General features: G+C 46.9%; 2 protein-coding genes across 4 annotated transcripts; one reads left to right on the plus strand and one right to left on the minus strand.

The window, feature by feature from the left end:
• Window positions 1–256: 256 nt before the first annotated feature.
• Window positions 257–8,962, minus strand: ATP5F1A (ATP synthase F1 subunit alpha). The gene is made up of 12 exons (XM_062018160.1): window positions 8,790–8,962; window positions 7,748–7,826; window positions 6,520–6,689; window positions 5,537–5,710; window positions 5,286–5,452; window positions 5,002–5,150; window positions 3,032–3,183; window positions 2,677–2,901; window positions 2,462–2,569; window positions 1,795–1,939; window positions 853–1,003; window positions 257–459 (listed from the first exon to the last, which is right to left on the minus strand). Exons 1-12 carry the CDS (start codon window positions 8,847–8,849, stop codon window positions 378–380), a joined length of 1,662 nt encoding a protein of 553 aa, XP_061874144.1. The 5' UTR covers window positions 8,850–8,962; the 3' UTR covers window positions 257–377.
• A 34-nt stretch (window positions 8,963–8,996) lies between these two features.
• On the plus strand, window positions 8,997–21,852 carry HAUS1 (HAUS augmin like complex subunit 1). Of its 3 annotated transcripts, none has more exons than XM_062018162.1 (9): window positions 8,997–9,190; window positions 12,234–12,408; window positions 13,015–13,150; window positions 14,143–14,277; window positions 15,218–15,341; window positions 16,406–16,471; window positions 18,198–18,269; window positions 20,717–20,764; window positions 21,691–21,852. In XM_062018162.1, the coding sequence occupies exons 2-9, from the start codon at window positions 12,255–12,257 to the stop codon at window positions 21,763–21,765; spliced, it is 810 nt and encodes a 269-aa protein (XP_061874146.1). In that variant the 5' UTR covers window positions 8,997–9,190; window positions 12,234–12,254; the 3' UTR covers window positions 21,766–21,852. The 3 variants fall into 3 exon arrangements, with proteins under 3 accessions (XP_061874146.1, XP_061874147.1, XP_061874145.1); XM_062018163.1 differs by having other exon boundaries at window positions 8,997–9,129; XM_062018161.1 differs by lacking the exon at window positions 8,997–9,190 and adding an exon at window positions 10,684–10,740.
• The last annotated feature ends 234 nt before the right edge of the window (window positions 21,853–22,086 follow it).

The raw sequence follows: 22,086 nt of genomic DNA on the forward strand, positions 1-22,086 counted from the left end.
TTCAGTGCCAGTCCCCCAGGAGGGATGCTGACAGGCTTCCTCTCCCCCTTCACACGACCCTCTGGCCTGGCATGTCACAGAACCGGCTGCTGCTGCTCTCTGTTCTCGCAGGGGTCTCAAATCCCCCACCAGTGACAACACGCCCTGGTTTTTTGGAGCTCCTTGAGCAAGCACGTGTCCTGGGGAGTCTACAAAGGCACGTGCTGCTCGGGCAGCCAGGCAGGAAGGGCAGCACTCAGCACAGAACATAGAGGCCTTTTTACACTGAAACTTTTATTCTGAGATCTGTACATTCAGGTCGCACATTTTTCCTCTTTGATGGAGCTGGAGCACAGGGTCACAACAACAGCCTGGTCTGTTTGAACAGTTGTAAGAGTTTATGCCTCAAAAGTAGACAGGAAGCTTGTGACTATTTCCTTCAACTTTGCTTCTGTCTGGTCAGAGATCTTCCCCTCAGTCCTGTGGAAGGAGTTTATAGTTAAAACTTGTGACATCGGAATAGACACACAGTCAAAGCCTCACTAAGGCAAAAAAACCCACTTTAAAATGAAACAATTTCCAACAGAAGTTAACGGTTAATACTTTTTCTGTTCCAATGCATGGAGCTGCACCACTGAAACTAACACCCCTTCTCCTGAACAAGCCAGTCCTGGTCAAGAACTGCAGGTAGCTCAAGGAGGCTGCACCTCTAGAGCTGTGCTGCACATGACTGGACTCACGGCAGCAGCGAGGACCGGCTGGCAGGAGGACAGCAACACTCAGTCCTCGCCACCCCGCTCAGCGGCAGGGAAGGCAGAAGGAACAGCTAATGCCAGTCGATGGCCCTGGGAGGAGTAGGATAAACCTCCATACCTGATTGTGGAGAGGAGGGCCTGGTGCTGGCTCAGCACGTGAGCGAGGAAAGCGCTCTCGAACTTGGTGATTTTGCTGGGTTCCAGCTTGTCCAAGTGACCTCTGACACCGGCATAGATGACTGCAACCTGCTCCTCAATAGCCATGGGAACTGCAGACAAGAAAGTGCTCGTGCCACTGGCAACTCTTACAGCAGGGCTGCAGAGGCCTTCTCTGAAGACTGCTGGGAGGCTGCCTGAAGGAAAGGGCCTGGGGGCGTTGGTCAGCTGTGGCCAAATATGAGCCAGCAGCGTGTCCAGGTAGCCAAGAGCATCACTGTGAGTGCTGTGCTCAGTGTCAGGCCCCTCACTCATTGCCAGAGGGACACTGAGGGCTGTAGTGTGGCCAGAGCCAGGCACAGAGCTGGGGAAGGGGCTGGAGCACAAGGGTGCTGGGGAGGGGCTGAGGGAATGGGGATGTTCAGAGGAGGCTGAGGGGAGACAGGAGTGCTCCCTGACAGCAAACAGTGGCTGGGGACAGGGGGGGTGTTTGTCTCTCCTCAGAGCTATGAGTGACAGAACAGGTAACAGCCTCAAGTTGCACCAGGGGAGGTTTAGATTGGGGATGAGGAGCAACTTCTTCCCAGAAGGAGTTGTCCAGCCCTGTCCCAGGCTGCCCCGGGCAGTGGTAGAGTCCCCATCCCTGGAGAGATCCCAAAGCCACGGGGCTGTGGGGCTGAGGGACACGGGTTAGTGGTGGCCGTGGCAGCACTGGGAGAATGGTTGGACCTCTGGGGGCCTTAAGATCTTTTCTAACCTCAGCAACTCCTGACATTCTAAATAGACCATGGTTTAAGTCAGTCATGTCTGCAGAATGGACAAGCTAAATGCTGCCACAACAACCATCTTCATTAGCACAAGACACTAACAGGAAACACAGCCTTGTGATGTTCGAGACACTCACCATACTGCCCTTGTTTGAGCAGCTCTGTCAGACGTACGCCACGGTTCAGCAGCTGTTGGGTGGCAGCATCCAGATCAGACCCAAACTGAGCAAAGGCAGCGACTTCACGATACTGAGCCAATTCCAGCTTCATGGTACCGGCCACCTACAACACGAGACACAGCCCAGACTGAGCTTGACCACTTTTCAAACATCTCTAGCAGTCTACAGGTTATCTCTCTGGTTCCAAGTCCCTTTGCCTTTCGTACCAGCCAAAGGAATCACAAGAGTCTGACAGATGATTAGATGCATTTCTGCAAGTCCCACCACCTGCTTGGCCTTTTTAACAGGAGTATGTCATCCTTCCTAAAACCATGACAGTTGACATTAAACCCAATTCTGTATCTGGACCAAAAGCATGAGGTTCAGATGGCATGCTCTATTTCTAGTCACATCAGTAGCCAGTTCAGTATATTGAAACTTAAGTCCTGTATCTTGCAGATACTCCCATCATGCAGATATTCCCCATCCCAGCAGACAATGGTAATATCAAAGAGATGTCCAAGTTCTCTCTTTTATAATTTCCCAACTAAGCTTTATTCCCTCTCTATTCACAACCCTGATGAGCGAGATGGGTTGGAATGTTTGACGCTACTCATCTCTAGTAAGAGAAGCTGCACGTGCTTACCTGCTTCATAGCCCTGGTCTGAGCAGCAGATCCTACACGGGACACTGACAGACCAACGTTGATGGCTGGACGGATACCTTTGTAGAACAATTCAGTTTCCAAGAAAATCTGTAGAAGAAAATCAGTTTACCATCTTGGTCAGATGACTGGAAGCCTTCTGGTCAGAGGCCTGCCAGCACGTTACACAGAAGCGCAGGCATGTGAGGAAATCCCACCTGTCCATCAGTGATGGAGATGACATTGGTTGGAATGTAAGCTGACACATCACCAGCCTGAGTTTCAATGACAGGCAAGGCTGTCAGAGAGCCACCTCCAAAGGAATCATTCATCTTGGCTGCTCTCTCCAGCAGACGAGAGTGCAGGTAGAACACATCACCTGGGTAGGCTTCACGACCAGGTGGCCGACGCAGCAGCAGAGACATCTGACGATAAGCAACGGCCTGTGTTGTACAAAGAAACCTTTCAGTCTTCAGTTGCTCATTTAAAATTCTCAGTTTCTAAACCTAAGGTCATCTTGGAGCTACAAACACCAATGTCAGACTGCGAGGCCTACAAGCAACATTTCCTCACCTGTTTGGATAAGTCGTCGTAGATGATTAACGCGTGTTTTCCATTGTCCCTGAAGTATTCGCCCATGGAGCAGCCCGAATAGGGAGCCAGATACTGCAGGGGGGCTGCATCAGACGCTGTGGCAGACACCACGATAGTGTACTTCATGGCATCTGCAAAGCAGTGCAGACACACGCCACTGAGTTATTGCCTCCTCATGCCCGTAAACCAGCAAAGACAACATACACGTGAAGCAGCAGCTGCCGAAACAGGTCCAGGCAGCACCACTGCACCGGTACACCAAAGAACACCGTGCTGCATGAACGTGTGCAGTAGCTCAACCAACTCCACAAGTTTGAAGAGTGGGTTCATGGCACCTAATGTCTTAACGCCTGCAGGCTTCTTTCCCTTTTAAATGAAGCTTAAACTTTCACAAAGATCTACTTCAGTTCTAGAGGTAACCAGAAAAAGTCTGATTTCCTGGCTTCTGCAAAAAGACAGAATCACAGAATCATTACAGTTAGAAAAGACCTTGAAGATCACTGAGTCCAAGTACTAACCTGATGCTGCCAGGCCCGTCACTGAACTAAACCATATCCCTCCCTACATCATCTCTGTGTCTTTTGAATATTCCTAGGGACAGTGATGCCACCACCTCCCTCAGCAGCCTCCTCCAATGCTTAACAACCCTCTTGGCGAAAAAGTTCTTCCTAATGTCCAATCTAATCCTCCCCTGGTGTAACCTAAACCCCTTTCCTCATGTTCTATCAGTCATTACTGCAGAGAAGAGATCGACCCCCACTTCACTACAGTCCCCCTTTCAGGTCATTGTAGAGAGTGATCACATCTCATATTCTATAGGCTAAACATCCCCAGGGCCCTCAGCCACTCCTTGTAAGACCTGTTCTCCAGACCCTTCCCCAGCTTTGTTGCCCAGCTGAGGACAACAAAGGACACGCTCCAGCCCCTCAGTGTCCCTCTGGCAGTGAGGAGCCCAGAACTGGACACACAACTCAAGCTGCAGCCTCCCTAGCACCGAGTACGAGGGGACAGTCACCTCCTTGGCCCTGCTGCTCACACTATTTTGGATACAGGCCAGGAGCCCTTGGCCTTCTTGGCCCCCTGGGCACGCTGCTGGCTCATGTTGAGCTGCCTGTCAATTAACACCCCCAGGCCCTTTCCTGCCAGACACCTTTGCAGCCCCTGCGCCCCCAGCCCGTAGCGGTGCCTGGGGTTGGTGCGGCCCAAGTGCAGAACGTGGCACCTGGGCCTCATGCGATCGGCCTCGGCCCATCGCTCCAGCCTGATCAGGGCCTTCCAAAGAGCCTCCCTGGCCTCAAGCAGGTCTATGCACCTGCCCAGCTTGGTGTCATCTGGGGATTTGCCAAGGGTGCCCTCAATGCCCTCATCCAGGTCATTGATAAAAGATACTCTCCTTTGCTTCCCAGTACCAAATAATTCATTGTTTTTAAAATATAGTGGGTTCTTTTCCTGCTAGGTATGACTCTGCTTCACCAGAAGGCAAGAGAGAAGGTGCCAAATGCATGTAATCCCTTACAGTTGGGGAATCAAATCTGTGTTTTGGCACTGAAGTCTCTCTCCACTAAACTGTGAACTACTACTCAGACTGACTTGTATCCACATGGAACAATGCCAAGTCAATAAATACTTGCATTTCATCACACCTGCCCAACAAGAGGATGTGCTCAACTCTGGTTAAAAAGCCCCGAAACATAGGCTGACTTTCCTAGAAGCAATTCATTAGTTTTGGAGCCTCATGCTTGTCTTCTAAGGTGACAGAGCAAGAACGAGGGGTTTCCCCCCTAAATCCAGATATCTAGAAAGACTTCTTGTGCACTCAAGCAAGTAGTTCACTCACGTAACAGGAATTCTGCCAATACCTGCAGGCAGGAGAGGTCATGGCAGTGTTCAGCATTATGAGAAAAGGCTGCCACTAGTTGCCAGGCTCAACCATCTTCAAAAATCTGTACCTGCATCAGTAAGCCTCTTCACCAGCTGAGCAACAGTAGATCTCTTCTGGCCAATTGCAACATAGATGCAGTACAGCTTCTTCTTCTCATCTGTCCCATCATTAAATCGTTTCTGGTTGATTATTGTGTCAATTGCAATCGAAGTTTTCCTGTGTAACACAGAGGCTGGTTAAGTTTGGCTGCCCACCCTCTACACAGCTGTACTCAGACCCTCTGTACACCAGCTCGTGCCCTACCTGAGTCTCTGTGTAAGGAAACATTTTTAGCTTGAGCTTTTAACTCACCCAGTCTGCCTGTCACCAATGATCAGCTCACGCTGGCCACGACCTATGGGCACCAAGCTGTCCACAGCCTTGATGCCAGTCTGCATAGGCTCACGCACAGAGATTCTGGGAATGATCCCAGGGGCCTTTAAGCCAACTCTTCTGCGTGTCTTAGATGTAATAGGACCCTTAAAAAAGAGAGAGAGAAAATCCTGTTACAGTCTGCATCACACAGATACAAGCAGAGGCAGTAAACACCCAGTCACACTTACCTTCCCATCAATTGGATTGCCCAGGGCATCTACAACACGGCCCAGCAGCTCCTCCCCAACTGGAACATCCACAATGGCACCAGTCCTCTTCACAACATCCCCTTCCTTGATCAGTCTGTCGTTACCAAACACGACAACACCAACGTTGTCAGGCTCCAAATTCAGGGACATACCCTAGGACAAAGATCACGTTGTCCTGAGAAAACTGGTACCCACGCTTACAAAGTCTCACAGTTTACCACCATGGAGATTTTTCTACACTGCAGAACATCCAAGGTAACTGACCTCAATCTCAAATGTTATGCTTTTATGTTCCTCCATGGTGGTTAGAGAGTCTGACTTCAGCTTACTACATAATTATACCTGCAGCAGTCTTAGCATTCAAACGTTTAACTGTCTGAAAATAGCATAAAGGGTAAAAAGCAGAGTTCAAGTACAACACTTTTCTCTTGCCCAGGAACTGGACAAATAAAAGGAACTAGTTTCTTCTCTGCCTAAGGTGAGTTCAGTCATTGGGCTGGAACTAGACGATCTTTATGGTCCCTTCCAACCCTAGCCATTCTGATTAAAAACACTGCAAGGGCTGTCAGCACAGTCAGACAGCTTTTTAACTCCAGTGTATTCTTAAGACTCTTAAGAAGTCAGCAAACTGCAGACTGTATGGGAGCAGAGCAGCTACTGTTCCACAGTTAACAGAAAAGCCAGCCTGAAACCAAACGAAACAAAAATCCAATGCCAGACTAGTTCTTATACTTCCTAGATGAAGATTAAGAAAGCTCAAATGTTGGCCGGAAGTGTTACAAATCCAGGTAATATTTGCTTTTTGGAGTATTACTTCAAGTAGTTACTATGCATTAAGGTTGCAATGAAGTCTGTAAAAGGTCCACGCAGGTACCTCCAAGCAGAGACTCACAGTCCTCTTAAGAAACCCTCTTAAACCTGTGTATTTCTAGGCTAAAGAAACTGCTTTAGTGATAGCTTACCTTCAGTCCAGAAGAGAACTCAACCATTTCTTCTGCTTGGACATTTCTCAGGCCATACACACGGGCGATACCATCACCAATGGAGAGCACACGGCCAGTCTCCTCAAGTTCAGCAGAGGTGTCAGCTCCCAAAATACGTTCCTCAAGAATAGAGGATACCTCAGCAGTACCTGGAAAGAGATGTTTCAATCCAGACTTAGCACTAAGACAGAGAATGAATTCAGCAAGCTTGTCCTGAATTCACAAGCCTTTCTCAGGTGTGCTACAAGGTCTAACAAGCAACACTCTTCCTTACACAGAAAGCATAAAGACATGCCTAAGACAGGACACAGCTTCTTCTTTCACAGCAAATAAAAGCATCTTCAATCAAAACATTGACAGCTGTTCATTTATCACTCTTCTTCATTATGTCCTACACTATTAGCAATTGCTCCCCCTAGGAAGCAATCAGATTAAACAACTGGCCTTAGCTCAGAAGGAGCTGACATGCTACCTCTGCTTGCAGAGCATTTACTTAAGACTGGAGGCACCAAAACACCCTGTCAACTGATTTTTAATCCAAGCTCCAAATACGCTTAAAGGAACTCAACATATTTCAGCAGCAAGTTGTCTGATGCGAACTGTAAGAGAGCGTTCCCTACCTTCCTCAAATTTGACACAGTACCTCCAACAGCTTATTTCCTCAGTGATGAGACAGCAAATTAACACTGTGAAACTGTTATTTCCTAATAATACCTTTAGTCGCCCTCAACTACTTCAAAAATTGTACAGGAACCACTATCAAAGGCACAACTATGCAGTGCCACAGACTCCTCTAAACAGCAAGATGCTGCCACGCTCAAGGACACAAGGTCAAACCCAGGCAGGCCTGGCAAAGTCATCCTCTTCTTCATACTGTTACACACGGGACACAAAAATTAAATGAGGCTGTTTTTTCCAAATAATTCTGCATCAGCTGAAGGCTGAATTGAATCCTGATGAAGCTGGTAAGTTGTGTAAGCCAACTAGCCTGTGACCACACTTTGTCTTTGGGCATAATTCCAATAATTAAAGTGATATCTCCTGGATGTGACTATGTAAGTAACAGTTCACTGTTCAACACGAATTTCTCCAAGTGTTTCATCAAGTTGACATATACCCTCCCTCCCTTTCGTATTTACATTTGTTTTTGTCTAATAAAGTAAGTTCTGAAACCCCACTCTCATATAAAGACCTCTCTTAGACTCACCAGTTTTCTGAAAGCACGTTTTGGAGGCATGGATGTTTCTTGTAGCAACAAACGCTGCACCCAGGGTGTTTCTGGAAATCTAAAATACATAGTTGTTTCAGTAACAGTGAGATTTCACTAGGCATACTAAAGAAACCTTAAGAGGTAACACACTGAAATTTGTGATCATGAGCTTATACGTATGTTCAGCGCATCTCTCTTGCGCTGAGCTCCATGGTGTTCCACAAGCTGCAGTTATGGCAGCAAGCTCAACACTACCAAGCACGTAAAGATGGTAAAGGACACTGCTCTACATCACCTACTGCATCCTTCTGCATCACACTGATCTCACCATCACAGCCCTGCAGCAGCACCCGAAGGAGGGTCTCCCCTTGTTTGCTACCTTTGTGCTGATTTTGAAAGAAAGCAGCACAATCCTCATGGTTCTGCATAAGGGAAATGTAAGATCCTGTCTTCCAGCGGGTGGCATTTCTAAGAACAACCTAAATGCAGTACTTTTGAAGTGCAGTTACAATATGTATGACGACAAAAAGAAAGCTCTGTAATAATGAATGTATTACAAGATGATAACCCTACATATAAAACAGAGCTCGCAGCACAGTCCCATGCTGCGTTATTGGAATTCCTCTTGAAGCCAGGAGTAGGCCTCTCCTGAGTTCACCTTCACACAGGAAGGTCACCGGCCGGGAATGGCTCCTGACAGATCTTCATACCCTCGCTCTTCTCATAGATGTTCGAATCCCTAACCCTGACCGGGCTCCAGTACCTTGCAGACCCTGAGCCTCCGTGGGGCCAACCCGCACGCCCGGGGAAGGACACGCCGTCCTCTACACCTCGCCTCTCCTAGGTCAGGGCACCCCGCTCCTCAGCGGGGGAGTCGGCCCTCGCAGCCACGCAGCGCTAAGCTGAGCCCCCCACAAAGCACCCCAACGCAGCCCCTCGGGAACGGGAGGCCGCGGCTCCCTCAATGTCACCGTGGCCCCCAAGATGGCGACGCCCCCCGCCCCCACTCCCCCCGCTCGCCTCAGGAGAGCGCGCTCACCAAGCCGGCCTGCCGCGGCAGGGAGCGGGCGAGGGCTGCAGCCACGCGGGCGGAGAGCATTGCTGCGGCGGATGGCGGCTCCTCCGGAGAAGACTGAGGCGAACAGCAGGCAGCTGCCTCACCCGCGCTCGCTTCGCAAAATGGCGGCGGCTCGCCCCGCCTCTGTGGGCGGCTCGGCCACGCCCGCGGCGCGGCGCGGCAGCTCTTTGGCCGGCGGCCCCGTGGCTCGAGGGCGCTTCGCCCCGTGCCCCGCGTCTGCGCAGGGGCACAGACAGACACCCGTATTCACCGCGAAAATAACATGGAGGCGGCCCCTCGTGAAAACAGATGGTAGCTGCAGGTGCCCTTGAGACGGCCCTCGGCGGGCGGAAGGGGCGGAGGGCGTGAGGCGGCGGAGGGCGGTGAGGGCTCGGTGGCGGCTGGGAGCTGGCGCTGCCGGTGCGGTGGGGGAGCGGGTGCTTGAGGGGTGCCCCCGTTTTTCTGGGCGCTGTTGGTGGTGGCAGATGAAAAGCATGACAAAGGAGCGCTGGCATCTCTCCAGAGCTTTTGAAGTGGGTGGGGAGGGTCGCAACACGCTGTTCCGTGTTGCTTGGTTGGGTTTTTTTTACTGGAGGAGTTTTAAGTGGTTTTTTTAGCTTGTCTGCTGATAATATGGAAACCTAAAAGCTGCCTCAACATAAGAGGTGACAACAGCAGCATCATGAGTTGAGGAGTGTCTCACTGTAAGAGGTAGTTGTGCTAATGGTGCACAGGGGTCTCCCATGTTGAGATCCACCTGTCCAGTGGGGACAGCACACTTGGCAACCAGTGACAGGACAAGGGGTAACAGACAAAAACTGGAACACAAAAACTTCCACTTAAGGAAAAACATGTTCACTGTAAGAGCGAGGAAGCTCTGGCATGGGCTGCCCAGAGAGAGTGTGGGGTCTCCTCAGGAAGCTCTCAAAACCCACCTATACACGTTCCTGTGCCCCCTGATTGAAGGGAAACTGCTTTGGCAGGTTAGTTATCAACCAGCACTCCTAGGTCTCTCTCTGCAGAGCTGCTCTGCAGCAGGTCACCCCCAGCCTGTACTGGTGCATGGGGTTGTTCCTTCCCAGATGCAGGACTCTGCACTTGCCCTTGTTGAACCTCATGAGGTTCCTCTCTGCCCAACTCTCCAGCCGGTGGAGATCCCGCTGAATGGCAGCACAGCCTTCTGGGGAATCAGCCGGTCCTCCCAGTTTGGTGCCAGCAGGGAACTTGCTGAGGTTACACTCTGCCCCCTCATCCAGGTCATTGATGAAGATGTTGAGCAAGACTGGCCCCAGAACCCATCCCTGTGGAACTCCACTGGCCACAGGCCTCCAACTCGATTCTGTGCCATCGATCACCACCCTCTGGGCTCTGTCATTCAGCCAGCTCTCGATCCACCTCACTGTGCACTCATCCAAGCCACACTGCCTGAGCTTTCTGATGAGGATGTTATAGGAGATGGGAGAAACTTTTTTGGTGCTGAGGTGAGGGAGCCCTGGCCCAGGCTGCCCAGGGAGGGTGTGGAAGCTCCTTTTCGGGAAGTTTCCAAACCCACCTGGACACGTTCCTGTGCCTCCTGTTCAAGGGGAACCTGCTTAAGCAGGGGGTTGGGTTGGATGAGCTCTGGAGATCCCATCCAAACCCCACCATTCTGTGATTCTGTTAAGTATTGAGTATGGGGGGGGGGAGAAATTCTTTCAAATGGGCATTTAAACCCACCTTGCTAAAAGCCGTCACCGCGAGCAGTGAGCTGCGCCGTTTCTTTCAGCGATGACTTTCGGCGGCGCGGGGCGGTGCCCGCCGGGGGTTGTCTCAGCCCCGCTCCCCCGCAGGACTCCAACTCCCGTCAGGCCCCGCGGCGGCGCGCGGGGGAGGCAGGGCCGTTGGCGGGAAGCTCGAGACCGTGCTGGCCGCCATGGAGGAGAAGCTGCAGCGGGTAATGGCGGGGCTGGGGCCGGGGCCGGGGTCTGTCCGGCCGGGGTCTGTCCGGCCGGGGTCTGTCCGGCCGGGGTCTGTCCGGCCGGGGTCTGTCCGGCCGGGGTCTGTCCGGCCGGGCTGGCGAACAGGATCCTGTTCTGAGGGACGCCTTAGGCCCGGCCCGGCTGCCGTTCATTTGCGCGGGGCTTCTCCCCGCCGGCTCAGGGGCTGTCGGCGGGGCAGGAGCCGTACTCCTCCCTCCCGGGGCGGGTAATGGATCGGAGCCCTCGTCCCGTTCTCCCGAGAGCGTCTGTTTCCACACGAGGCGCTGACGGCTTGTCGCTATGTTTCCCTGTCTCTCGGGCCTGCGCGGCTAGAAGCGGCGCCTTGTCCTTTGCTTAGCCTTGTAAGCGTTGGGAGACGGGCAGGACGTGGTCGCTGGGTGGGTTTTGCGGCAGCGAAGTCTGTATTTTACCTCATTCATCCTCTGCTACATAATGAGCTCGCTGGCCTTTAAGCTGGTTTCAGAGTGTAGGTTGTGAAGATCATCTTGTCTGAAATCCTTGCATGTCAAGTCTTTCTCTCTGGAGAGAGTGGCAGAAAGATGTAGTCCATCGGCTTTTTGCCAACTTGGCTGTCTTGCAGTATGATGGGGAGGTTTAGATTGGAGATGGAGAACAATTAATTCCCCCAAGGGCTGTCCAGCCCCATCCCAAGCTGCTCAGGGCAGTGGTGCAGTCCCCGTCCCTGGAGGGATCCCAAAGCCTTGTAGCTGTGGAGCTGAGGGACATGGGTTAGTGGTGGCCATGGGGGAATGGTTGGACTTGATGAGCTTTAAAGATGTATTCCAAGTAAGTGATTCTATAATTAGAGTTTTAATCTACATGTCATTAGTGTTGTTTGATTCTTTATGGTTTTCTCTGCAGGACAGGTGAGGGTGATGTTGCTGTGTGCAGGGTATGTAGCAGAGATGCTGGTGTGGTGGTTTGCATAAAGGAAGACACAACAGAAAGAAATGTCTTTTTAAGTTAAAAGGTCGGATTCTTTTCCATCTGATTGCTTAGTCTTAGGCAAAAATTTGGTACCTCAGTGTTCAACTTTCATGCTTTCAGTTATTTTCAGTCATAAACTAATCTTTCCATACCACCTGAGAGCACTATGTTGATCCTGTTTCTGACTTCAGTAGTAAAAACTGCTCTTCGGGCTTGTGCCTGCAAGCTGTAGTAACCCCTTCTACTGCCTTAGCCCGGAGAGACTGTTCCCAATGGTCATGGTTTGGGCAGTTTTATCTCACACTGCTATAATATACTTCTTGCCAGCTGCCCAAATACCCATTTCACGTCTCTTGGCTTATTTGTGTGCCCACGGGAAACAGGTCATGTGAATAAAAATATTCTTCAGGAATGCTGAGCTGGCAGCACTTTACATTTCTCACATTTATCAGCTTTTCACGTTTGTTGTCATTTCACTTGACTGTTTACTCTTTTCGGGTTTTGTCCCCTTCTCTGACAGGTTACTTCATGGCTAGAGAAAATGTATAAGGATCAGCCTGTTCCAGAGTATGAAAAGAGTGCAAGGGCAGTTGATGTCCTGTATAAATTTGCAGAGTACAATGAAGAAAGAGACAAGGATGTTTCACTGCTGATAGAGAACATGAATAAGCAGGCAACAGAATATCAAGAGGAAGGTGAGTTTGAAGCTCCAGTTCTCAGTTCCATTAAAGTTGGTTTTCCTTAGTGACCCTGAAGATTGTCTTTGTTAAAATCTTAGAGACAAACATATATCCATATAAACATGTGCATAAAATCTGTATAAAATGGAGACAAACTGGGCTTTTTTCTGGTACAGCTTTTACTGTAATGCATCCCATGCCTTTCTGGAGAATTTATGGTGAGGTCAGGTTGTTCAAGGGCAATTTTTTAAGTCATCCTGAACAGGCTGTGAATGCAGGCAAGCAGATCAATTGCTAAAACCTCCTAGCCTTCTGGGCTGAGCAGCATGGCATTCAAATATTGGCAGGGTAGACAGGGAAGCAACCCTGCAGGTGATTTAAGAATCTGAGCTGATGCTAATCCAGTGTTAAGCAAAGCACTTGAGGAACCTGAAACAACAGTGAGGCAATGAAGTTATGCTGTTTAGAGTGAGTGTTTGATAAGGGGGAGGGGGGTGGAGCAAATGAATGATTCAGAGGACAGTAACACATTTTTAACATGTGTGTGGAAATAGTCCCATCTAGACTTTAAGAGAACAATAACATTTAAAATACTACAGCTTTGGGCCATTTGTTTTCCAGCTAACTCTCTAGAGGACCTTCTCAAAGAAAGCTTGGATCTTTTCCTGTCCAGTCTGTCCAGTGAAGGCACCAACTGCCTCATGTTTCTGGTAAACACCGCAATGACGCTTGAAACAAAAGACACTTCTCTTGCCTGGTAATTCTTTGTACTGTGCATCAAGGGTGGTGGTTTCTGCTGTTTGCCTTGGGTTTTTCAGTTCAGCACTTTCAAATTTGACTTTCACACCAGCAATCTTACTTGTCTAGCTTCTTTTGCATCCCTTAGGCAGCTGAAGAACTGAGCACAAAGCTCTAACTCCTGATTATCCCACCAAAGGAAGTCTCTGAAGCCTGAGTGGTGTCTTGGCCACATCTAAATCCCTCTTTTGCCCCTGTTTTTTTGTGAGAGGCTGCAGGATGCTTCCACTCCAGACTGTCGTGCCAGGTAGCACAAGCTAGAGCAGGTTTCACACCGCTTAGGCAAGGAGCAGGGATCTGTAACTGATTTTTGTCCCAGGTCCTCATTCTTCCCTTTTATATCTGGCCTCAGTTAATGTAAGGAGATTTTCTTAGCTCAGACACAGAGAAATGGCCACTCTTAGTCTGCTCTTCCTGGGCCCCTCACCTTAGCCTGGCTTTGTTCCATAACACTGGCAGTAAAGAAGGGACAAAATGTTAAAATGCATTTTTTGTCTAGTGTTCAGGAGCTTGGATCTTCCAGTTCTTCTGAGCTGCAAGGAAAAGGAATCTTTGAACCGTATGGGGAAAGACTGGTGGGTATATCTCGGGGGTGTGCATTTTCAAGGACTCAATACAGTCTCTCAAAGGCAACTTGGCAAGGCCAGAGTGGAGCATCTGATGATTTCAAACCCAGAGATATTCACACTGGAGTGCCAGGTCTTGTTCACTTCCTCCTACAAACATTGCTGTCATGTTTACCCTTCCAGATGAAATATTTGTTAGTTAAAGAAGGTAAATACCTTTAGTGACTCATTTTACTTTCCTCCTCTGAAATAGCTGGCAGTTACCTGAAGTATCATGAGAACGAAAAATAATTTGTGGGAAGTGTGGAGCAAATAATGATAATAATTCTGAATTTCAGAAGAGTTGACTCCTCAGCATTCCCACTGAATCTCTCTTCTTCACCAGCTTCTTCGCTGCCATCTGTGAGATGACTTCACTGCAGTATGCAACACAGTTGAAAAACAGAAAAAAGAAATTGAAATTGAGAGACATTAACAAAAACCTAACTTCAATGTTGGCTCTGGAACAGCAGTTAAAGGAGTGAGTAATTGTTGAGAAAAGAGGAAGGTGTAAACAAGGAAGATGTGGATCCCTGCAATGTGGAACTTTGGTTGTGATAACTAATGAGGATAACAGAATTTTCAGGGGTTTGATACATCCCTAATTCACAATATTTGGAAGTATGTGTGAAAATCCATGTGCTATGCATACATTCAGTAAGCAACAGAGGCTTGGAATACCATCAAACCCATTCTTTTAAACCAAAAATGGTCTGCAAGCAGTTTTCAGATATGGGCTGGCATCTTCCACCAGTAGCCTCTGTGGTTGAAGGCAGACCTGATTTTTGTTGCCACATTTAGTGTGGGCTCTGAAGTCAGAGTATGGAACCAGGCAAAACAAAAACCATTCCCGTGTAAAAATTTCCTTTAACCCATGTATGAGAGACCTGTAAATGACATCAATAAAATTTGTTTCTTTTAAGTCCATTCCCTAGAGGATATGATCTGAAGGGCATTGTGAAGCACAGCAGGATCAACCCTGGTCTTGACTGGTGCTTGGCACAGATGATCTCCACAGCCCCCTTCCAGTCTTGATTAGTTTCTGTTTGTTTTTAAGTCGTAATTGTGGTGCTAAAGCTCCCACACCTGTGTGTGTTGTGCAGGTTTGCCACAGCCCCTCTCTATGATCTTAATTTTAACTTGTATGACACGGAATTGTGCAGAAGGCTGTGACTTTGCTTTTAGGCAAATGGCCTCCTTTTTTTTTTTTATCTCCCCCTTCCCTGGCCTTTGGGACTCTAGATATAACTAACAGCTGTGGGTGTTTCCACTGGGAAATCTCATAGGGAAACACAAGTTTTTCTCCTTTCTTGTGTTGGTTATATTACAGAGTTTAGCTTTTGCATAGATAATTAAGCAGTATTTGTATACTAGTATCTCTTTAACTGTAAAAATTAGTTTCTTTCTGTGCTTTTTTTAAGCGATATTAAAGAAACACAGGGAAAATTGCAAATAAGAAGGGAAAAAATGAACAGACTTCTCCACAATATGGAATTCCTGAAACATAAATGTGAGGAACTGAAAATGAAGATCAGGTCTGTTGAGGTAAATGGAAGGAATTCTCTAACAAGATGTGATGAGATGGCACACTCATGGTTGGCTGGACCAAAAATTCTAGTTAACGACATCCCTGGAGGTTCCTAAACTGCAGGGCTGTGAGGACTCTTGGGCTAAGGGGGTGTCGTGGTTTAAGCCCAGCCAACAGCTGAGCACTGTGGAGCCATTCACTCACTGCCCCTCACCCCTGTGGGGTGGGGAAGAGAATCAGGACAAAAAACAAGTATAACTTGTGGGTTGGGATAAGAACAGTTTCCTAATTAAAATGAAATATATTTCATAGTGATAAAAGTACATAATCATTATCAACACTTCTTCTCACACTAAATCCAAAGCATAGCCCTGTAGCAGACACCAGGGTGAAAATGAGCCCTATCCCAGCAGAAACCAGGATGCAGGACAGTGTGTCACTGCACTTCAGTTGCTCTTACGATATTCACAGCCTCTCTTCAGGACATAGTATGACAAATGCAAGGACAGTTTCTCTTCTTTCACAGGGAACTGTAGTAGCTCAGACTACCTTGCAGTTACATGAGGTACTGTCATTTAAGTGTACACACCTACAAGCAGGGCAGCTGATTCACTGAGGTAAATTGTGTGTTAAAATTCTGAATATAGCCGTTTAAAAATAATCAGTGATTAAAAACAGAAGGCAGAAGATGTACTGGCTTCTCCTTTGACTTTGCTACATGATGAAGGTCATGTGAATGCTTTATTTAAGACCTGGATGCTGTGTGATACCTTGACAAATGTGAGATGGAAAGTGTTGTCTTAGAGTTGGTGACATTTTACTGAGAAGCCTCTTCCCAGCCTTGCCGTGTGCTCTTCTCTCAGTAGTTTTGTGTCAAGAGTAACAAGTCTTTCCCCAAATTTTCGTAGCAACTATTTTCATATAGCAGCTACAGCCGTGGTTCAAATAATACACGTTTCTGTTGTTGACAGACCGTGTTCTTCTTGACCTGCTTAGACTAAAACTCAAGGAGATGGTATAATCTTTCTCCTCCATGTTCTATTTTGTGATCAGTTATGAGGAATCTCTTTCCTATTTGTAGGAAAAGATTACTGCCACAGGGTTGGAACAGTCACTGACACACGAGTCACTTATGAATCTGTCAAAGGTAAGTCTTTGGGTACACAATGGATGTTTCTGCAATGGTACAGATCAGGCTTGTTTGGACGGTTTCAGGAAACTGAGTTTGCTCTGCCCTTGGTTACCTTAAAAAAAAAAAGGATGATGAAAAGAAGCAGAAATAAAAATCCCCTAGATGGATATTTCTGAACTGGGTTATGTTAGATGAGTTTCTGTCTCCTAGAAAATGAGAAGTGCTGAAGTTGTACCTCTTCTTCAGGGTTAAACATCAGCTTATTTTGGACTTGGGCAGAAACTTTCCTTCTGGACTGATTAAAGGGAACAACAGAATCTTTCTTGCCTTTTTTTCCTTCACTCACTCTTTCTTTTCTGCCTCTAATATGGAATACAGCCTACTAAAGAATTTCCACGGAGTAAATTCCCTGCCCCTGAAAGAAAACTGTCAGCCTGTGGTCTGCCTGCTCTCTTTATGTTTAATCAGAGAGGATATACTGTGGCCTATAACCTGTTACATGGCTACCTGTATTGCAATTACTTGATAGAATGACCCAGGTGATTTTTGTTTTTTAGTTTGTGTGAAATAAACCTGCTTCCAGACTCTTTGGAGCAAGGGGAGGAGGTCAAGTGGAATCCCAGTTCTGAACCACTGAGTGCTTTTGTTTTCCCTTTCCCTTCTTGTATTGAAGTAATATATTTAAATATATTGTAAACCCATCAGGATAATTTGTGAAAGGAATGAGCACATTTCTTGAGTTACTAGGTATAGTTTCCCCAGCTTTGTGCTGAGGCATTTGTACACATGTAACACGTATTCGTGGTGTTTTTCTGTCTGCACATACCACATTTTATTATTCTTTGCTATTACTGTAATGAGTTTTTCCCCATTTCTTTTGCAGTTTTCCTTGCCTGTAATTAAGTTGAACAATGAAAATAGATTTCCTGGCTTGTTGTTCTGACAAACCAGCACTGGGTGGCAGTGTTTGCTTTACACAGTGTTTCACAAGAGAATGATCCAAAAATGACTTCTGTTTTAATTTTACAGAGCAACTCATAGGTAACCTTATAGACTTGTCATCTTCTAAAACATGAGCATTGGGATGGTTTGGGCTCGCTGACATTTCTGTATTTGCTTTGCCTCAGGGAACTGGGCAGCACAAATAACTTTTATCTTCAAAGTGATTTTTTTTTTTACTTTGTGTTGTGGTTTTTTTTTACTTTGTTTGAAAGGAATCAAGGACTGTGGAAGATAATAAGTTTTAACTCCCAAAGAGAGATTATTTCCCCTTGTTAACAGAATAAGCAAAGCAGTACAAATGTGAGGAGAGTCTTTGCTGCCGTGTGTGCAAATTGTTTTCACACAGAAGCCATGAGCATGGGAATGTGTGTCCTTCCTTGGGGCTTGGCTCTCTGGCCTACACTGAGGTGATAGTGAAGTCCTCTGATGTGTTTTCATATCAAATTCCCTTTCTGTTCAGGGAACTGAGATCAGGTAGTTATACTATAAGAAAAGAGATCTGAGGATGTCTCTAGAAAGAAAAATAGTTGGTACCTCTGTGTAAAGTTTCACCTCAGTTTAACTGACAACTGAATGAATAGCAGATCTTTAGTTTTTTCATGGGTTTTAAGAAGGCTCATGAGAACTCTCATCAAGATCTGAATTCTGAAATGCTGTAAGTGACTGTGGATCTGACTCATTGATTTATATTTTCTACAAGTAAGACTGTTGAATATAACCTGCCTTGCTTTCTTTACAGAAACTGTCTGAACTGCAGGCAGAGGTTGTGCCTCTGGACAAAGAACTGGAGTACTACCAAGATTTAACTCCTGTAATTATCTTTTCCACTATTCTATACTAATTGCCATCAGATTACTTTTAATGAACTTCAGACTGTAAAGGATATTGTTGAGATGGTTTTAGTTGACAAGTGAACAGCTGGCTGAACATGAGCCAGCAGCATGCCCAGGTGGGCAAGAAGGCCAAGGGCATCCTGGCTTTTGTCAGAAATGGTGTGGCCAGCAGGCCCAGGGCAGTGATTGTCTTCTGTACTGGGCCCTGATGAGGCTGCAGCTTGAGGGCTGTGTTCAGTGTTGGGCCCCTCACTGTCAGAGAGACACTGAGAGGCTGGAGCATGGCCAGAGCCAGGCAGCTCGGGAAGGGGCTGGAGCACAAGGGTGATGGAGAGCAGTTGAGGGAATGGGACTGTTCAGCCTGGAAAAGAGGAGACTGAGGGGAGACCTTCTTGCTCTTGGCAACTCCCTGACAGCAGATTGTGTCTGGGAAGTGGGTTGGTCTCTGCTCCCAAGCTAGCAGGACAAGAGGAAATGGGGTCAAGTTGCCCCAGGGCAGGTTTAGACTGGAGATGGGGAACAATTTCTTCCCCCAAGGGCTTGTCCATCCCTGTCCCAGGCTGCCCAGGGCAGTGGTGCAGTCCCCATCCCTGGCGGGATCCCAAAGCTGTGTAGCTGTGGGACTGAGGGACACGGGTTAGTGGTGGCTGTGGCAGTGCTGGGAGAACAGTGGCTCAACTTGATGAGCTTTAGGGTCTTTTCCTCAACGATTCTCTGCAAATGTCCTTCAAGTCTATTAATGATGTAAACCAAAAGCTTTACTTCAACAGAAAGCTATCTGCTTATTAATCAAAGCCAAGAAGTTAAGTATGCTCACCAACTTTGTTCTAACAAAAGGCACAGACTTCCTGGACGTGCTCGGTATCAAGGTGAATTAACTAGAACTTACACAAAGAAATGTGGTAGAAAATGTCATTCCTTAGTATAGCAAGTTTTTTGAGGTTTACCACTATACTGGCTGCACATGTCATCAGACTGTCAGTATGGTGGACACAGCACATTGTGCAGAGGTTGGAGCTCTGAGCAAGACTGTAACGATTACGAAGAAATAGCCAAATGCAGACATTGTCCCCTAGGTGAGTACTTGAGCTTGTGGAAGTGAGTACTGGCTGCTCTGTCATTTTCTTTGATTTATCTTGAGACGGTTGGGTACTGAGCTCTCTGAAAATTCATGTTTCTCATTTAGGTGACTAAAGTGCAGTTTTGAAACCCCCTGTCTGTGTGTGTTTATGTTTTGGCTGTTGTCACTGTTGGTCCGCACACTAGGAGTTGCCATCAGACTGCCTAATAGAAATAGGGTGTTATCACTTTCAAATGGAAACACTGGGTACAAAAGACTTTCAGTTAAGGGTAATTGTGTAAACAACTTTGTAGTGGTCGTGAGAAATCCTGGGCACGCATATGACATCTGTACATTGCTGCCCGTGATATCTGGGGCTTCTGAACCCAAGTATTTGCTGTCTCCTTTGGAAGGTTTTCATTGCTTTTACAGATAAGTATTTTGTTGATCGAGGAGAAGTAGCAAAATCTGGAGTGTGAGTAGTTGAATGGGTTTGGGGTTTATTAAATACAATTGCCAATGTCGAGTTTACAGTATTGCACCTGAGTTGCCGGCAATGGCCCCTGCTGCCTCCTCATCCGAACACTCACAGCCTTTAACAGAGCTAACCTCAGACCTTGCTGTGCAAGAGGTGGAAAACATTTATTCCAGTACTTAGAGTATAGACGACAGAGAAACAGACTTGTCCAAAGTCACCCAGAAACTGTGTGATTAATCACCTCCCTTGTATTGTGAAGTGGGGATCTGTCTGCTGGGCCTTACTTCTCCCCTCCTTAGTCCCTCCATCGAGTTCCTGCCTCTCAACACATCTCCCTCACAACTACCTGTCTCCCCCAAGAGGAAAAGGATGAAGAGCAAGGGTGAGACTGCTTCTCTTTTAAACCCATCTTACTCCAAGAAGCAGCTGCCTCCTTTCCTCAAGCAAAACAGGACATTCAAATTGGATTAGGTTCTCCAGTTCCCCCTCCTCCACCTCCCTAGAGATAAGGAGAGCTCTAGTGCCTTGCTTCCAAAATATGAGGGAAGAGAGAGAGGTTTGTCCTTGCAAGCATATTCTATTTGTGCAGAGATACGTTTAAAATCCAGTTCTTTACTTGGTAGGTTTGGAAGATTGCTCATAATTGGGGGTTTTGGTTTTTTTTACACTCTAGATCATACCAATATTAAAAAATACATGATAGTCAGCAAACAGACCTGATAGTCAGCTTTTGATGTCAGTGTCTTCTGCATGAGAAGGGTGTTCACAAAACTGATTTCATCCTGAAATTCCCTGTGGCACATCATTAGACTCTTGCAATGATGCAGGGACTCTGTGTTTCCAACTGAAATATTGATTATGTTTTTAATGCTGTTTTTTCTCATTAGAATCCTTCCCTTGCACAAGTGAAGATTGAAGAAGTAAAACAAGAACTGGTAAGAGGTGGTTTTCTTTTTATCTTTCACAGACATTTAAATGGGTGGTGCTGTTTCAAAACAAACTATATATATTAATTGGCTGTGGATTTATCTACCTGAGATTGTAGTCTTAATGATCTCTAGAGGGAAATTTTGCTCTGGTAAGGCAGAAGCTTTGCATAATGGTATCTGCGGGGATTAGGTATCTGTATCCCTTTGGATTTTGTTTGCTTCAAAATGTTTATTCACTCAACTGTGGTGCAGCTTATTGATCTCACAACCTTCCTTGCTGTTCCTGAACTCCTCAAAAGGCCCTAGGGCACATATTTTATTTAATGGCTGCCTTGTAACTGCAGTGGGGACTTTCCCCTATAAAACATAACGTTTCATCCGTGCTTGTGTAATCTGCAGGCACGGTTGTTGGGTAACACTCATATAAAGGTGTTTGGGAAGTTCATACATAGCTTTCCTGAGTGAGCTAGGCCATGTTTGAGCATAAAACCTGTCTCTGTTTCTTTGGGCTCCTGGTCTGTTTGCTTATAGATAAAGCAAAAGGTATTGAGTGATAACACGAGAGCTATTTGAGAATAATATGTGCATTTTCAGATGGGACTGCTCAGGTTCATAATCCACTTGGTTTTGATTCAGAAATATAAGCTCATCTTCAGAATGGTCACCACTGGACAATGCCTGTTGAGCTTGGAGGAATATAGTATCAGTTTGGGCATAGTATGAAGACAGCTGAGCTTGTCAGGCCTTCATTTGGAGATTTCTCTGTAGTTGTCTGTAGAGACTGTTGCCATTTGCAGTCATGAGACTTTCCAGTTCAAATCTTGGGTTAATCGGTGCTAATGATATGCCAAAGTTTGATTATATTTGTGTAACAAAAATGTAAGGAAACTGTTTCATGGACCTTGCTTCCTCTTGCTTTTCTCTCCTGCTAGGCTGTCATGGATGAAGAGATCACAAAGCGCATTCAAAAGCTGACTGGTGACATGTCAGAGTTCAGAAGACTCTAGTCCACCTGAAGTGGACTGTATCGAAGATTGCCTTTTGCTTGCCTGTTTATTTGCACTAATACAACAATGTATTCCTTGCTGTTTTTACTGTTTCATGGTACGCTTCTGATCCTCTAGCAAGCATGCTCATTTTTAAGGGGTAATGGAGCTTTGCACTTATAAATGTGTAGTGGTTTTGCCTGGGCCAGGGTTTGCAAGCAGAGGAGCTACAGGGCTTCTTTAAACAAAGAGCTGCCAGAAGCTTCCCCTGTAGCTCGCAGGGCTCATGCCAGGCAAGTCTAAGCTGGACCCACAGCTGCCCCAGGCCTGGCTGGTTAGTGA

Source organism: Colius striatus, chromosome Z (assembly GCF_028858725.1).
Source record: "Colius striatus isolate bColStr4 chromosome Z, bColStr4.1.hap1, whole genome shotgun sequence".
In the NCBI taxonomy this organism is placed as follows: domain Eukaryota; kingdom Metazoa; phylum Chordata; class Aves; order Coliiformes; family Coliidae; genus Colius; species Colius striatus.